At 47.2% G+C, this 18,478-nt stretch overlaps 1 protein-coding gene across 2 annotated transcripts in view; it reads right to left on the bottom strand.

Annotated features, from left to right (window-relative positions):
- The window catches only part of llgl1 (LLGL scribble cell polarity complex component 1), a 33,523-nt gene extending 15,195 nt beyond the window's left edge, over positions 1 to 18,328 (bottom strand). Inside the window, exons 1-5 of one of the 2 annotated variants that reach the window (XM_076023828.1) lie at positions 17,758 to 18,328; positions 15,352 to 15,449; positions 4,545 to 4,626; positions 4,205 to 4,365; positions 3,258 to 3,404 (exon numbers count right to left, since the gene is read on the bottom strand). In XM_076023828.1, the coding sequence (XP_075879943.1) occupies positions 3,258 to 3,404; positions 4,205 to 4,365; positions 4,545 to 4,626; positions 15,352 to 15,449; positions 17,758 to 17,838 (569 nt within the window). In that variant the 5' untranslated portion in view covers positions 17,839 to 18,328. The remainder of the gene's footprint in view (positions 1 to 3,257; positions 3,405 to 4,204; positions 4,366 to 4,544; positions 4,627 to 15,351; positions 15,450 to 17,757) is intronic. The other variant, XM_076023827.1, reaches the window with a different exon arrangement.
- Positions 18,329 to 18,478: the final 150 nt, after the last annotated feature.

The raw sequence follows: 18,478 nt of genomic DNA, 5'->3' as shown, positions 1-18,478 counted from the left end.
CTTCACCCTTCAAACACATTAAAACAATCAAAGTCGTCACTGAGTGACAAGCGACGGAGCCGAAATTGCGAAAAGGCAGCCGGAGCTCGGCGTCTTGTTGTCCTGCTCCACATTCCTCCGAGGCAGTGGAGGAATGTGGAGCAGGACACGCCCTCGAGATGTCAGAGGAGGATTCCCTCAACAGCGGAGGGCCAGCGAGGAAGAGAGGAGGAGGAGGAGGAAGAGAGCGAAACGGAGAGAAAACAGCTGAGGGACGGAGAGCTGTGGAAGAAACAAAACAAGGAGGCGGGAGGAGGAGGAGGAGGAGGAGGAGGAGGCCCGATGCATGTGTGGTGCACAAAGGGCCGTCAGCCTGTCGCGCGCACACACACACACACACACACACACAGACATTAGCTTTAGCAGCGTTGACTGAGGAAGATCCTCTCTGGAAGCACGCAGGCAGAAACATCCCTGACAAAGCATTCCATTGTGTCTGTCTCCACATTCGCAAGTATTTTTAGGGAATCCAGCATCCTGCTACAGAGTCCAATGAGAGTGTGTGTGTGTGTGTGTGCGCGTCGGGAGACTCAGCTGAAACACTTCCCCAACCGGAAAACTGCGTTTGGCAGCCGGCACAAAGCCGCACTGTCTAAATTCTCCCATCCTTGCGTGCACACACACACACACACACACACACACACACACACACACACACACACACACACACACACACACACACACACACACACACACACCTTATCAGGACCCTCGTTAGGCCCCCAGCTCTGGACCGTTCTCTAAACAAGGCTGCTTAATGAGGAGCTTTGGATCGGGCCGCTCGGACCGGAACACAGAGGGATGAAGGACACAGACGCAGAGACGCAGAGACGGCGGCTGATTAAAGATTAAAAGTCGAGAAGAATCACCGCAGCGCCACGGCTGATTCACAGGCGCTCTCATGCGTCATGATCGCATGAATACTTGAAGGAAGAATACAACTGCAGAGCCCGCTGAACTCACACACCTGACAATACTACAGCAGAACTGTAGAGTGCACAGAGTATCACTCATACTGCGTTACACTGTGGAAATGAAACGAGAAATGAATTTGTCAGGGTTGTTTTTTTTAATCACATATGTTCTCTAATGTCTACAGAAGAGGATTAGGGCCACAAGAAGAGAAAAAAAATTAAGATTTTTTTTATTTTTTTCAAGTTTCCAATGCGAGTTAATCCACCATCCATATCATTAATCTTGAAATTTCCACCTTATTCGCAAAAATTCCACTTTATTTGCATCAACTTTATTCATAAAATTTTGACTTTATTCACGAAATTTCATCTTTTTCTACATCGACTTTATACACAAAATTTCGCCTTTTTTTACATTAACTTTTTTTCATGTAATTTTGACTGAATTCAACGTAAAACTCGAAATCAAAACTGAAATAAAAATCTCCTTCCTGTAATATTTTTTTCTCTTATTGTGGTCCTAATCATCTTTCCTAAGTGTCAGCCAGTTCTTAGGCACAGACTGAGTAGACCAGGTATGAGCAAACCAACTACGGCCCGGGGGCCAAATGTGGCCTGTTATGCTTGTTAATCCGGCCCGCCTGACTTGAAGAGATTATATGAACAGCAAGGAAGTAATGAGATAGCTGTATTCCATCATTTGTTTCAGTGTTTTCAGAGTCATTTGAAGAAAGAGCTAAATACTGTGGGGCTTCATAAGACAGATGTTTTGTTGTAGGGCTTTTGTTCATTTTCAATTGACAGGACCCTCGAGTAGACAGCCGAGGACCCTTGCAAAGGGTCGCTCGCTGTTTGTAAACTAAATACCGAATCCTTTGGAGACAAACTTCCCATCCTGCACCTGGCGGAACTGGGAAATAAAGCATCCGAGCAGAAAACAATGGGGCAGAAACAGAAGCAGCCTTCGAGCGACTCCCACACAGCACTATTGATTTGTTCGCAGTTATATAAAAAAAAAGTAATTTAAAAACAATGCACAATGCTTGAGCGGAACGGCCAGTCCTCTCGGTCCATGTTGTCCTCCACTGTTCCCTGCACTGCTTTAACCGCTAGTCTGAAGCTTCTGGTTCATAGCAGGGAGGAGTTGTCCCATTGGCTGCGTCACTGAAAGTCACAGTGTGCACAGGACAATGCTGAATAAATAAGGACTTGCAACTGTATAAAACATGTTTGACTGCGGCGCCAGTGCTGGGAAAAGAAAGCAGTCCAGATTGACTTTTACGGCCGGCGCGTCGTCAACAACTCTGTTGAACCTCTAGTGATTATAATCCGACTTGAATAATAAGTGAATAAAAAATAGTCTGTGTCTTTGAAGGCATCATGTGAGAAGCCGACGTCGGTTATTTAAGTGGATTTTCTTATTCTCTTTCGTTTCCTGGGGAATTCTGAGCCTTTTGTTTTGGAAGCGACAGATCAGCAGTTCTCTGCAAAGTCGGAGAGAAGCACCAGCAGTCTGAGTTGACCGTCAAGAATGCAACTGGGTCAAATTAAAAGCCTCGTTAAAAAACAAAAAACAACAACTTCAAAAGCATCAAAAGCACGTTCATCTGCTTCATCTCCAAGCCGGGCTCGGTGAGGGAAAAAACAAATACGCGCAAAACAGAAGAAGAAAAGAAGAAGAAGAAGAAGAAGAAGAAGAAGAAGAGGAGGAGGAGGAAGAGGAGGAAGAGGCCAGGAGCATTAGAGGTCAGGCATGTTGCACTGGACCCGGTTTGCTAAAACAAACCGTATCGTAATTACAGTGTAATAAACCACTTTCAGCAACAACAAAAAAAAAGAGTTTGCGTAAGACTCGTTTAGATGACATCAATGTTTTTGCACTGATGTTGTTACGGCAATGAAGGTTGCAGCTATTATTTTTTTCTTTTTCCTCATTTTCCTTTTTTCCCCCCCCTCAGTTTCCACCCTGAGTCGGCGCTGCACTCCGGCTGCGTCTGGCCCTCTCGCTCTCCCCGACTCTTCAAACAATATTCACACGTGGCTTTTTTCTCACGGACCCGGAGCCGCAGGACTCTGACCTGCTGCCGCTGCGGCAGCGGTCAACGGGGCTATTTTGTTCCCGAGCGCATGTGTGTGTGTTTGGCCTGCTCAGCTGGAGCTGCGAGAGGGGAGTGAACTCAGCAGAAATGAAGCGGAGAAGTGGACAAACTGGATGGATTTACATCGTCGGTCATTTCAGTGGCAATTGTTCTTATTTTCCCGTCTCGTTGATCCGTTTTTCCGCGATTGGTTTGTGAGCCTCACCTCTGCGTGACCTGATCCTGCAGCAGCGTGTCCCCGTCCTTCAGCGACAGACAGGGCAGCTCCAGGAAGTAGACCCCGCCCCCCTCTGTGCCGATGCAGAGGAGGTCGCACGACCTCAGCAGGAGGAGAACCGTCACCCGGGTCGCGCTGTGAAGCAGGAAGAGGAGGAGACTCATCAGAGACTATTATCTTTTTTTCCCTAAAGTCCAGGAAGAGGGCACAGCGAGGCCGACCGCCGACGGATGCGATTTGAACGTTTGGGAAAATAATTCCAGGGTTTCTCGATGAGCTGCAATCTTGGGAAATGGAGGGCTGTTGGTCGCAACAATGTTAATGTTACCCTGCTTGTTACGCAGTGATGGAGGGTTTGGCAAAACGCTGCATTCCAAACACACTTAGAAACACTTCACAGTTTGTTTTTGACTTTGCCGTGATTAAGTATGCAGCTTCTTCCACCCGAGAAGCCTTCTGTCCTCGGGCCGTACACTTTTTAATCCAACCCCGGCTGCGTTTCCATGACAGTTTTTCGCAAAAATAAAAGCGATAATTCCAAATTTTCCCCAAAGTACAATTGTGATTTGTTTGTTTCCATTGAATGGTGTGAAGCACAGAAGACGTAATTCTTGCGAGATTTACGAGAATTACGTTAGCTTTTTGTTTGTTTACGTTTACTGGTCACGTACGTCACATCAGGTGACACTTAAATGCGCAAATACCGATATCGGTGCGTCTGAAAAACCACCTTATGAGGGCGTAAAAACCTTTTAGCAAGATCTGAGAGTTTTTTTCCAAAATTAGCCGTTTCATTTAGCTTTTTTTTTTTTATTGCGATATTCAGGTTTTGCACAATTCTCGGGGTAATGGAAACGCAGTTGCTGACGACCAGTGCGTTTTCACACATCTGAACAGCACTTTGAGGTAACTTGCCGGCGAGACTTTGAACGCACCTGCAGCTCTCGATGCCGGGCCTCCCTGGGAGAGTGTAATCGCCCACTTCCTGCAGGCAGACCACGCCCTCTCGCTTCTCCCCGCCCACCTCCCTGGGGGCGCCGGCCACCAGCTCCCACAGGTGGATGGTGTTGTCGTCCAGCAGTGACAGCAGGCGGCCCTGACGGGTGAGGAGTCCACATCGAGACCTTCCGGTTACTGATGTCACAGGGTTAATTTTGCTATTTTTGACCTAAAGCACTGAGGAGGGAGTCCTAAAATCCAGACGTTGTACTTTTACATTTCATATAGAAATACTGCAGGCTTTTGCCAAGCAGTCGGCGGTCAAAGAGGACTCACCTGTCCAGGCAGGAAGTGAATCTGCGTGACAGCGGTGGTCGCCGTGTGCAGTCCTGTGAATTCAACACCAGGGGCCCCGTAACTGGCAGGGAGCCGTTAAGGAGAGACAACGACACAAACTGTAAAACTGCGCAAAAACGAGACCAATGGAGCCGGGCGGCGGTTTAATGAGCCTCCGCAGCCCACAGCGATACAGACGGGTAAACAAGGCAGGCACCCACAGTCACTCACGGCCGGTTATTAAGGGTCTGTTTAAAAAAAAAAGACACTTACTTTAAATGAGGCTCAATAAGCGGCAAACAATTTCTTATTGCCAAAGCCTTCATAAGGAAAAGACTTGTGAGAAAGTTTGAAGCATTGCGAGGAATGAAAACTTCATTCGCTCGTCATAAATCACAGTGAATGTGAAACATCTGAGCACTTAGTGTCTCGCGTTGTGCCATTTTGTGTCCACAGTGTTCTCCCTTTGATGTAGCCAATTTCTACAAGGCCACTCAGGGATTCACAAGCAGCTCTTCACTCGGGGTGACTGCCAAGGGTTAGTACTCCTACCTCATTAAAAAAAAAAAAAAAAGAAATCATTCACGAAGTCTTCGTCTACTCAGTGGTCACTACCAATTCTTGTACAGCAGTTAACTGTTGGAATCTTGCTCTTTAGTGCAGCTCGCCAACGTCGGAGAACAGGTGGTCTTGTCACTGGCAAATGATGGAAGTTAACGGGTGTCTTTTACGTTATAAAATGAGTTTCAACGTCGGTGAGTCACGCAAAGGGAGACCTTTTCAAAATTATGATAACTATGTTCTGTGTTTCATGTACTCTTGCGTCAGAGAGCGAGTGGTGGCTGGTGATTTTCATAGAGAAATTTAAAACCTTCCAGGTGTGGAAGACGGAAGCAGTGAAACAGTGAACTGTAAAAAAAAAAAAAAAAAAAAAAAAAAAGAAGAAAGAAGGAGTAGAAATGCACTAGCCGGGTGTCAATTAGAGCTCTACAACACTATTCATAGCAATTACCAACACCGGATGACGCAGATGCTCAAAACCGCAGCTCTGTGTGTGTTTGTGTGTGTGTGTGTGTCAGATCAGCAGCACTCCTCACTGGCTCCTCCCTTTGTCAGTCTAGTAAATGAAGCTGAGCTGTTAAAATAAAAAATGCTGCAGTCCAGGGTCGAGCCGCCGCAGACGCCGCCGCCACGGCTAAACTAATTTGGTCTGAAGCATAAATTAGCAAACCCGCGCCGGCCTCCACATACACACACACACACCCACTCTTGATAGTGATTCTACTGTGCGGCGCTTTGCAACAACAACCTCTCTCACTCGCCCTCCTGCGGGAGACTTTTACGACCGACAGGAGACTTTTTCAGCCGTCTTCTCCTCCTTCAAGTCCTCCGCTCGTCCATTTGGCTGGGAGGAATGGATCGAGCCTCCTCCGACGTAAATCCCTCCTATATCACTCTGCTCCAAGCCGACCCGTGCACCCCCACCCCCCGCCCTCCCAAAAAAACACATCTTGCCGAGTTTTTATGCTCGCATTCCTTCAGTGTTGTCACTTCCTGTCTCCGGCTTTATTCCAACCGCAATAACACGGTCCTCAGACAGCAGGAGGTGGGGCCGCGAGGTGGACATTGACTCACAGGTCACGCAGCGCCCGAACCCGCCGCAGACAAAGGAGGAAAGGCTGCCGAGCCGCAGAGTTTAGGACGAAGATTGATCAGAGGAGAAAAGCAAAATGAGGAAAAGCAAAATGAGGAAAAGTAAACTGCCGCTTTAATAAATATGCGCTTTTGTTCTCCAGCTCTGTTCCAAATGCCTCCAAACCCTCCTACTGGCACATGGTCAGACAGTCAAAACACCATCTCAAAAGCTCAAGTGTTGAGAAAAAAGAAAGACCATTTACGGCAGCGTGTGGGTTTACGAGGTGCACCGTTTCTTGGCCCCGACACCTCAACGTGTGAGTTGTTTTTAGTCTTCAGCTGCTGGAGGCCGACACAGAGCAAAGGACTGCTGGTTCCTTCTCTTTATCTTTAAGTGGGTCTTTGCTGTTTAGCAAAGTCCTCGAGCAGTGGACTTGTACACAAATAGCAAGAAGAAGAACAAGAAAAAGAACAAGAAGAATGAGGACAAGAAGAACAAGAACGAGAAGAAGGAGAAGAAGAAGGAGAAGAAGAATGAGAACAAGAAGAACAAGAAGGAGAACAAGAATGAGAAGAAGGAGAACAAGAAGGAGAACAAGAAGGAGAAGCAGAATGAGAACAAGAAGGAGAAGCAGAAGGAGAAGCAGAAGGAGACCTGTATTGATGCCACAGTGTGGAAATTTGCAACGAGAGAAATCACCGCCAGCGCTGCACGGCTGCTTAATGCAGATGGACAGCGGTGGTTTGTGCACGTGTGCGCGTGCGTCCATGCTTTGCAGTAAACGAGCGACACTCGTTCGTCACACGCACATAAAGCGTCACGAGCGCTTATTTAAGGCGCCGCAAAAGAGATACGACAGCGCTGGCGGGGGAGAAAAATTGGACCTCGGCGGTATTAAGGAGACGTTACATGCAGCCTGTCTGCAGCTCGTCCAACATCGACCAGGCTGCCGTCTCCGGTTTCATGCTGCGTCAGACCCCACCCCCGCCCCTCAAAAAAAAAAATAAAAAATAAAAAAAATCCACAAATGCATTCAATGCAGCAGGCGGAGGTTCCTTCACTGCGGCCACTGCAGGCACACAATCACACGCTTTTCCTGGCCGCGGTGATGTCAGAGGACAGCTGGCGCAGGGATTCCCGCCGATGATGTCATCACCCCCCCGGGACGGCCCCGGGAGAGGACTTCCTACTTGTTGTAAGTGTGTGTGTATGTGTGTGTGTGTGTCCAAGGGCACTGGGGGAAGTTGGGGGAGTAACAAGTGTGTGGTGACTTCCACCACAAGAGTTGACAGGATGACAGTAGAATTGTGAGCCAGATAACTTTTCTTTTTTTTCCTTTATTCTGGTTTCATCACATCCTGTCAAGGCCAACCGGCCGTGTCAAAACACTCCATTAGAATATCATTATGTGGGCGACCTGAAGTGCACTGTTTGACCCAATTGTCTTTGGTAAAAAATTGTTCAGTCAAAACTGGAATGAATTTTCACAACAAAAAAGTGACATAATTTTCGTCGGTAGAAAATTCATCTTTTTTTAAAGAAATATTTCAGCACTAGGGATGTTAACAATCGATCATCGATTAACTGTTGATTAAGAATTTAATCGATTAAATTTAATGAGTCACAATTAATCGAACATTTTTGGCACAGGTAGTTAATATCATTGTAACAGTGTAGTGGCAGGAAATAGTAATTCACCTGTGATGGTCATAATATACCTAGAACAAGTTACTTTTAAACAACTTAAAAAAAAAAAAAAAAAAAAGTGACCCATTAGAAGTCAACTTAAATAATGTTTAGGGTGTTTTTACTGTTCTCTCATATAAAAATGGGTCACATTGGACCCTCAACATTATTTAAGGGTTAAATAAGGTCTTCCTTTCCCATTTTTCATAGTGAAATTTAGGTTCTAAGGAAAAATCTCCACGTATCAATTGGTTAATCGACCGATAAGGTCAATCAACTAACGATTAATGAATTAATCAATAATGTGCATGCCTATCCAGCACTTTCCCTCAGTTTTCACAAGGGCAATCAAGGAGCGTTGGGTCAGAGAGGTGGAAACGCTGACTCAAAGCAGCAACTCGCTGGCGTAGCCAATTTTCCCTTTTGTGCAATAAATTGTTTTTTTTTTTTTTTTTTTTTTTAAAGGCGATAAAAAGAAACCACAGAAACGAATGAACGGAACAAGACAAAGCCGCAAGGACAGACAACGCCAAGGCATGAACAGTCTGGGAGGTCCACGACCGAATGTTAGCAACATTCCTGAAAAAGCGCAGGGAAAAAAAAAACAAAAAAACCAACACGTCATGTTGGTGATTTCAACCAGCCTGTTGAACGTTGGTCAGCCCGGCTGGGCTGAGCTGCGCTGATCAAAGCGAAAGGAAATCCTCGATCGAGACCCGATTGTTGCGAGTGGAACCGGCGGCGATTTATTGCGGCGCTCGCCAGAGAACTCTGAAGTGCACACAATGGAGGCCCACAGAAACTCATAATCAGTGAATCACTTACTTTCTCAGACGCACACACGCGCGCACGTACACACATACACAAGCGCGCACGCAGCGATGCCCGGTGATGCAGAGAGACAGCGTTAGCAGGGATAAAGCGATTTCACGGTCTGAATACAGACAAACAGAAGGCATTGTCCTCTGAGCGGGCGGACACACACACACACACACACACACACACACTTGCAAATGTGACAGGAGATATTAGCGGAGATGGTAGATGGCTACATCCAAACTACGGCAGAGGAAAAGGCTCAAAAAAACAAGTTTTGACTTTTTTGACAAAACTATGAAGTATGAAAGGAAATTAAAGACTTTATCTAAAACCCGAGGGGGGAAAAAAATTAAACAACTTGCTCTACTGCTACTTCCGCTTTATTTCCCTCCCCAGAACTCTTGGCATGACATGTGCACAGTCACTCTTTGCGCGTCTGGCGCGAGGCAGCACGACAAACAGGACAAGGCAAACAACTCCACCCACCCACTAGAGAAACAATGCCGTCTCATTTGCATCCTCACGTACCGCCGCGAGTCCTTCTACACCCCCCCCCCCTCACACACACACACCTACTGCCTCTGTCCCACTTGATCAGGGCAACAACAAGCAAAACAGAAAAGCAGGGAAGCAGGCATGAAAAAAAGTGATTGAGAACATGAGACGGAAGACTTCTGGTTTTGTTTTTTTGCACATGCTGCTGATGTCTGTTCCAGCGCAACCCTGATTTTTACGCTAATCATCTGAAGTGGAAAAATATATATATATTTAAAAGAAATGTAAAGTGTTTTATTGTGAGAACGTAACCTGAAACACATGGAAAAGAAGTTGCTAAAAGGTACCTGAACTGAAACAAACACAGACTGCTTCTATTGGTCAATGCAGGGCAACTTGCAACAAGAGTGTTTGTTTAGGTTGTGTTTACCCACAATGCCCCACATTGTAGTCCACTGCCTGCAAATGGTGGACTTGCAGCAAGTTCAAATTCACTTTTTTACGACAAGCCAGAGCTCGGATCGGAGGAGGACTGTGCATCAACAACACCGCCACAGACGAACCCACTTCATATTCTACTGACTTGTCCATTCAGAATATTTAACCCATTATGTGTTGCAATCCCCATGTGAACAATGCACTGCAGCTGAAGGTTCTTCTCACTTCCTAAACTCCTTAACAGCAACGCTCTCGATTGCTGCACGGCGCTAACCCAATTCTTTTTCTAAACTAGGCGAGAGAATTGTGTGTCTGTGTGTGTGTGTCCATTCATCTGTCCCTTCATCAAGTGTGTTTTGGCATGCAGAGAGGGGACGAGGGGGGTGGGGAGCACTGGAGACGAGGGAGGTGGGAGGGGTTAGATTTAAAGGTCCTGCTTGTCTTGAGGAATATCAATGAGGAGGCGAGTCAGTGGGGCGGAGGCGTGGGAGGGTGGTGGAGGGGGTGGAGGGGGCCACTGCGGGACAGCGAGAGACCAAAACAAGAGGGCGGGTGGCAGGATGCATGGAGATGCTTGCTGGGAGAAGTGCAGATGACTCAAGCAGGGCATTCTGAGAGACAGCGAGCGAGCGTGTTATGCTGAGCTAAGAGTGTTAGCAGAAAGAATGCAATGTGTGGGTGAGGAGGAGGAGGAGGAGGATGGAGAGGAGGGCTGGTGGTGATGGGTGGGAGGAATGTTCAAGGGTGAGCGTCAAACTTCAGATTTTATTTTTATTTATTTTTTTAAAAACACGACAAAAAGAAAGACAGCCGGTTACGCAAGCTAGCGTCGCATGACGGGGTCTCACTGCGAGTAAACAATCTTTCAGCTGAGCATGAAGGTGAGAAAAAAAGAAAAACCAGGCGATTCAAACGAGAAAGAAAAAAGAAAAAGAAAGAAAAGCAGGAAAAGCCGGAGATGCGGAAGAAACAAAGGAAACCGTGTGGCGCAAAAACAACCGCATGGGGAAAATTATTGTTTTTGCCAAAGCCTGCAAAGAAAAAAAAAAAAATGTGGATGGATAAACAATACAGGAATCCATCCAAAGCAGCTGGACCGGGTCTCACTCCGCCCCGGCCTGGAAATCAGGGGACTGGAAGTCTCAAGTTGAAATTCCGTCCAAGCAAAACCAAATAAATAAATAAATGAATAAGGAACGCTGCCGATGACATCAGCAAAATATCGCCGGCCGAGCGGTCGACCCCGGTGACACACACACACACACACACACACACACACACACACACACACACACACACACACACACACACACACACACACACACACACACACACACACACACACACAAGCTGTGCGGCGAGTGGGTAAATATTAGCTCGTCCTTTCAGCCGCTGGATCGTCGATACCGAGGCAACGCGGCCGCGTGGTTTCGGTGTGATTTGGCACAAACTCGATCAGTCCACAGTTTCAAGGTCCCGCATTCTGCCGTTTCCCAGCTCTGCATCTCCCCGCACAGCAGCACTGCGGCGGAGCAGCTTCCCATGGCTCATTAAGACCAGAGAAAGCTCCACTGATGACCTGGGAAGCAGCAGTTAGCCCTCTGTTTACAGCCTCCTTGGCAGGGAAGGATTCCGATTGGGAACCGGTTCCAATTGATCAATCCCATCGGAATCGTACACCTCCAATGTTATCGAATCTTCTGAACGATCCTTTCAGCACGGAATTAAAATTCCGAGGAATGTGGAGTGTTCGACAGTCTCCGTGTGTTCCCTAGTGCTAATGCTGCTAGCGTTGCTGCTGTTGCAGATGCAAGCTCCACTCTGACCTCCGTCCACGACGGTACCATCCGCGTTAAATAAATCCTGTGTTTGGCACATCGTCACCCTGCAAGCGGCATGCAGTTTCTGACTATTTAAGCCAAGCTATGAAGAAATATTTTTTCCTTTTTCATGCATTTTATAAAATGATGACAACGAAGATGAAGACGGCCACAGTCACCCCCTACAAGAGCTCAGATTCTTGCATAAAAATTGTTGATGTTCATTCAGTGTACCCTACAAGTTTACAGTAACAGCATTTTGAAAATGTTTCAAAATCTTTTTGAAGAGAATGAGGGTTTAACTATTGACTGACCTTCGGTTTAAGCTTAGAAGTCAAAGCAACAATATTTACATTTTTCTTTTGAACGTTACGAGAGTCAAGACGCTGTTGAATCTAAATATGTTCATGTTGTCTTGTGCAGATATTTTGGGAAAAAATAAAAGGGTTGCTTTCGGTGCTGAGGACTGTGTAGAAGTACTTTTTCCCGCCTCAAAAAACTACTCGCGATTGGTTGGGGGAATTGATAATAAATTGGATTGATAAGTAGAATCAATGGCCAATGGCATTGATATTGATAAAATCTTATCAATTCCCACCCCTAGACGTCACTAAGGGCTGATGTCTCGGAGCACCTGTTTAAGCACACACGCTCTCTGCAATGCAGCACGAGCTGAAGAAGAGAAGGTTTCAAATTCTGGGGAGTCCATCGTCGGCTGACCAGAGATGATGTTCAAATCTATTTTCTTAAAAAGTGTTGCAGCTCTGCAAGCGGGATATGAAAGGCGGCAAACTCCACTTTTGGACTTGCGCCGACGTCTGCCAAATCGACAAACTCCGGTATCGAGGCATCCTGGGCTGCAGACTTTTAATACCCCCGGGTCTGCGAGCGCCTCTCATCCCCAGCAACTGCGCTGGTCGTCTTGGAAACCGATTCAAAAGCTTCCTTTATTAAGGCTCGACTCAGCAACAGGGCTCTTAGTCACACACACACACACACACACACACACACACACACACACACACACACACACACACACACACACACACACACACACACACACACACACACACACACACACACACACACACACACACGGTGGGAGGGTTAACCCAGGGCAGCCCAACGTGCATTCTTGGATGGGGGACAGACTCCTCGAGAGTCGCCCCGCCGCCCCCACACGTGAACTCTCTCAACACACACACATGTGAGGAGGAGAGCGAAAGAAAAAAAAAACTCCACCGCACTGCATCCCCCCCGACCCCCCTTCCCTCCGCCGAGCCCCAGCCTGCGGTCGCTCGCAGTTACTCGCAGGGCGTAATATGACTCTGTCTTTATAAACAGGCGGAGAGCGGAGGCAGGAGGAGCAGACGGGGCAGGACGGCCAGAGAGGGAAACTCTCAGACGGGAGACTCTGCCACTGAGGGTCAACCAGTGATGAGGATAACACTGGATAGCATTGACAGATTGTCAATCCGGATTTCTCATCCTGTTTACTGAATTTGTCATTTGTACTCACAAGGAGCACAACTGCTGTCTGATCAAGGATTTCTGTTGGTAAAGCTTCCTGAGGAAACTATGATAACGGTCTTCTGAGAGTTCTAGATGATTTTATACATTGTATTTCTCAATTCTGAAATAATATTCAAATATGACGATAATGTGTAAAATTTGGCATTGTCACTGATTTGGACATTTGAGGGACAAACTTCTTCAATTTTGACCCTCATCTGATAAATATTCTATGATATTGAGTTGAAAAACTTCAAACAACATCAGGTTCGTGACAGAAAAAATGCAACTTTCAACCTGGTTTGTGTGGTTTTCAAGAAAATCTACTGCGCCGTCATGCACATTTAAACAGCAGTAAACAGTCATTTACCGCTGTTCCTCAAGACGGTGACGAGAGAATTACTCCAGAGGGGAAACTCGAGTGTCACCAGCTGTATTTCCATTACCCCTAGAATTGCACAAAACCTAAATATTGCAATAAAAAAAAAATGGTAATGGAAAACCCTAAACTTCGAAAAACCTCTCAAATATCACTAAAAAGTTTTGACACCCCCATGAGGTTTTTTTTTTTTTAGACGTATCTAAGTAGAGGTATATCGCATAAGTGTCATGGAAACACTTTTTCAGACATGACGTACAGAGTCACATGACCGATTCACTTCAAGTGAATGTTTCTTTTTTTTTTTTTACAAGATATTCAAATTAAAAAATTACAGCTAACGAACGTAAACAAACAAATGTAATTCGTAAAATCTAGAAATATCGCTTTTATTTTGCGAAAAAACCGTCACGGAAATGCGGCTACCGTCATCTCTTCGATAAAACACCAACGAATCCAAGTTCAAAAACCACTCCAAGCCTTCAACCACTTCAACCACTTTTCCTCGAACTCCATTCCATTCTTTTTCTACACGCATGTTGACTTCTCGCAGAATTCCAGCAGCAGCTGGGATCTTGTTAGGAAGCGGGACGTCCAGTCTGAGCTTTCTTATCAAGTCATTCGGTTTTTTCCTCGCCTCTAGCAGGTAAGACGGCAGTGCAGCGGAGTTTCAAGGCCTCCGTCCTTCTGTCTCTTCCTTCCACACTCCCTCCTCCTCCTCCTACTCCTCCTCCTCAGCGCCTCCCCTCATCCATCTCCCTCCAGTGCCTGGCACCGCCAGCCTCCGTCTCCTGAAAGCTGCGTCTCAAAGGGTCGATTCTCTCTCTCTCTCTCTCTCTCTCTCTCTCTCTCTCTCTCTCCTTCGCGCGTGCGCACACACAACCGCGGCTCGCTGATTAACGAGCACTTAGGAGCGTAAATAACCGTCAACGGTGAGCCGTGAGCGATCCAAACACCGCCGGCTCTCCCCATATTAATCCCACCGTGCACGCCGCGGTGTGCATCGTGCCGAGATCAAAGGCTAAAAAGACGCGCATCACTCAGGCGAACACTTTTGAAGAACTCCTTCCTTTGCCTCAGGACGGCCCACTGGTAAACAAAACAAGGAAAACCCAAAGAGCAGGAGCGCGCACGCCGCCGCAACCCTGCCATTAAGCCGCCGAGCCGTCGGAGCGAAGATGAAGACGAAGGCGAAGGCGAAGGCGAAGGGGAGCGGCGACACATCACAGCGCCGCCACTTCTGACGGACGACGCTTCGGGAAGCCAAATTACTGGTTTGCCGCCAACGGTGCGTCTCGTGAGCTCAACCCAGGGCCTCATCTGCAGCTTTGTGTGACTCACGGCAAATCTCCCACTTCAGCAGAGGGGAGGAGAGGAGAGGGAGGTGGTGGGGTTGGGGGTTTGATTCCCGACTGACAGCAAGCTCAAGAATGCTTTCATGGTCGTTCGGGCCTCCCAACAGTGAGAGAAAGAGAGAGAGAGAGATGCACTGTCGGTTAGCGTCTGTCATCATGATGTCATTTTGCTGCCGTTTGCTTTTCCTTTTTTTTGTCTTATTTACTAATCTAAAATCTACTACTCCAACGAAGAAAAATAATCAGCAAATCTGCTTGGATTTCAATCCTGAAATCCACAACATCCATATTGACAAGCATCCCACTCTCAGAGTGTTTTCAGTGAGTCTTCAAACTACCTTTGAAAACTGCAGAGTGAAGACAAAAAAAGGCGGAAGGGCCAACGACAAGCAGTGGCGGGAAGATCCGCAATGGCAGTCAATAAGAAATGGATCCGCTCGCGATGACACCGACGCAATTCGGGATGCATCATCATCATCATCATCATTCATCTTCTTAATCTGGCACAGACCATGCTTTTATCACGGGGCTGCAGAGAGGATTACAGCAAAACTCCACTAAAATTTTAATAGCACCGGTCAATTTTGTTCAGTGAGAAACTGCCGCTCTTTAAATCCTGAACCAGTAGGTGCGTGCAAAAAAAAAAAAACCCGAGAGGAAAGGATACACTTTGATGGCTCCTGACTTTGTTCCAATGGCCATCAGTTGCAGTTTGGGGTCAAAGGCCAAAGCGCTGGGCTGATGAGGGAAGCCATGCTCCACGGTCTAAGAGATAAAAGAAGAAAAAAACACGCACAGTTTATTAGAAGTGCAGAGGGAGAAACAGTGAAAGAGAAAAACAAGTCAACCAAACGACTTAGATTTATGTTTTTTTTTTCCCCTCATTGCGTTGCAGCTGAACAGGAGAACTCCCTCTATAAAGTTGAGGGAGTTTTTAAAAAGGACCTAATGGCGGCAGCTTTGTTTCGTTAAAACGCTCTGCAGACATTGTTAAACGGTATTAGCGTCAATTCACAGCTTTTTCCTCTGCCCACGTGGGGGAGAGGGGCGAGACAGCTGGGAAAACATTCAGATCCGCAGGGGAAAGACAGAATCTTGGTGGAAATAGAAACTACTTCAAAAGAGAGAGCTTTCTTAGAACTTTATCATTTGACTGTTTGGAAACTCGCCACGTGTTCGGGAACATTAGCATAGCTTCTTATTCCATTAAAGCGCCAGAATTAACTGACGCGCACACACGCGTCAAAGTCACACCCCTGTTGTGAGACCACCTCAGTGGTGTGTCTGTGTCGGTCGGCGCACGACTGTTATCACAGCAGTCCCACGACTTCAGGCACGATGGACCATTTTAGGCATTTTTCATGTGAAATGTCTCAACGAATGAAAATGGCCCTAAGGGGCAATAATTTGCTCAATCCACTTGGCCAAAAGTAAATAAAGAGAAAAGTCGGTCATTTCATTGCAGTCTTGTACTCTTGTACCCTTTTCAGAGAGGGTGCACTAAAACAAACACTTTTGCAAATTGGCCCCGAGTTAGTGACAACAACTCAAGCCAGGTGTCCAAAAAGTCCAAAAGTTTCAGCTCACAGTTGCTGTACAAAAGGGCACAAACACAAGGCTAAGGCTTGTTTCATCAAGCTAGGCTAGCACACAGCAGAGATAGATATGTGTCTACCGTACAATAGGACTTTAAAAAAAAAAAAACTTTAATCAAATTTTCGACATCACATGCATTCCTCAACGACAATGCAAAACACACCAAACCGGTAAGAGTGAAAAGAAAGGCCAAACACACAAAGACGGAACCCTCCCGCTGGGTCCCTGCTCAAATGTCACCAAGCTCTCACCCACTGAGAGAAGGGTCACAGTATAACATTTATTAGTCATCCACAAGCACCTCCAGCCGCCTCGTGCTATCATCTCTCCCCTCGTAAATCAGAACAAGAAGCAAAACAGAACTGCGGAGATGCTCAAAACATCTCGCCGTCGCACTTCAGTCTGCAGTGCAGTGACTGAGACCACAGGGCTGCGCTTGTGCCTGCGCCAGTGCATGTGTGACTGCCACCCCGACTGCTTTCTGGAATAAAGAGTAGACCTCAGTCCAATGAGGACAGAACTCTGGATCAGAAGATCCTGCAGGCGCTATACAGCTGATAAAAGTCTGGGTAAAGAATCAGGTTCTGTTTCTTAAGGGTGCCTGCCAACTACTTCTTTTTTTAATTCCAGCAATAAAGCAAAAGTGTCTGTGAAGGTTCTCAGTCATCCATCTGAAAGTAGAAGGACCAGGTTGGGGGCAAGCGGACTCGTTCTTGCGATCTTGCAAGACGTTTCAATGAAGTAAAAGATGAAACTGGATGAGTTAACAACGCAACAATATCTGTTTGTTTAGAAGAAGCTCCAGTTTGACATGGATTCTGAGATGTCAAAAATCTTTTTGGCCGGGCCACTACACTGTGGTCTACTCTTCTTGAGGGATGATGACACTGGTCGGAAAAAGAAAAAAAAACGGCCCGGCTTAGTAATTCAAGGCCAGTGTGAGTGCAGTGTGTCAACCCTGTTGTTGTGGCTCCTGTCACACAAGGTGACAACAGGCAGTGTGTGGAGTCAGTCAGTCAAACAAAGATGAGGTTCAAACCTAAAAGTGTGTGTGTGTGTGTCTGTGTTGCCAGCTGCCTGACTAACAACAATCTTAGAATCTTGACAGCCATCTTGATCGGCACCTTTAACGCTCAGAACCGCGGGCCTCGTTTGGGTGGGAGCCAATTAAAAGATGCCGTGAAAAGTGCATGGACGCTCGCGTCCACACACACACACACACACACACACACACACACACACACACACACACACACACACACACACACACACACACACACACACCCACACCATCTACATGCAGCTCGTTTATGGTGTGTGCGTGTGTGTGCAGCTCGATACAGCAAGATAGGGGGCAATGATGGGTCCCCACCGGAATTAGCCGGGTCCCGTTCCGGGACAGAGTTTCGGGGTGGAAGCAGCTGAAACAGCCGGGTGCCCCGCTACTTCTCCCTCCCTCCCTGTCCCATTACTTTACCTTGTTGAAGGCGAAGAGCTCCTGCTTTATCTTCTCCCTCTGAGGGTCGGTGCCCTGCCGACGAAACCTAAACTTCATCATTTTGGGAGCCGGAGGAGGGAGGCGAGGGAGGCGAAGCGGGAGGGCTCGGGCGCGGAGGGAAAATGCGCGGAGATAGCGAGCCGGGGCTTCCCGGCGTCTCGAGAGGCGGTGGCGGGCGCAAGTCGGACGATGCTAAGCTAGCTAACCGACTAGCCCATGCAGGCTGAGAGCGGGGCTGCTGCTGCTGCTAACGGTGCTGCGGGTTGTGGTGGCTCCTCTCCGCGCTGTCTCCCCTCCTGGTGCTGTTTAGGTCGTGGTGGGTTTGACCAGAGTCCCCTCCTCTTCCCGGTGTTACGTCGACTTCTGTCCGCCTGCCGAGAGCACACCCACGGCTGAGAACTGCGAGAACCACGCGGTGACGCGCCCAGTCAAAGTGGATACTACTTTGAACGTTCTCGCCTTACAAAAAAAAAAACATGCACGCAAAATCAATATAGAACGTTATAAAAATGACGTAATGGCTAGTTTGAAAGGACAGTTTTCTTGTCAAACTTTAATATGATGCGTCAAGTCTGTCGTCAGAACGCGCAGCACCCCCTGCCTTTTCAGCCTCGGTTCTTCAGGCGCAGCCCAGCACGCATGCAAAACTCAACGTAACACCGGTTCCCGCAGACCCCACTTGTGCTTAACCAATGACGGC

Source organism: Nelusetta ayraudi, unplaced genomic scaffold (assembly GCF_046127955.1).
Source record: "Nelusetta ayraudi isolate G7.1 ecotype Tasmania unplaced genomic scaffold, CSIRO-AGI_Nayr_v1 ptg000016l, whole genome shotgun sequence".
Taxonomy (NCBI): Eukaryota; Metazoa; Chordata; class Actinopteri; order Tetraodontiformes; family Monacanthidae; genus Nelusetta; species Nelusetta ayraudi.
Note: the sequence above shows the minus strand (reverse complement) of the source record. Positions and strands in the feature narration are given on the sequence as shown.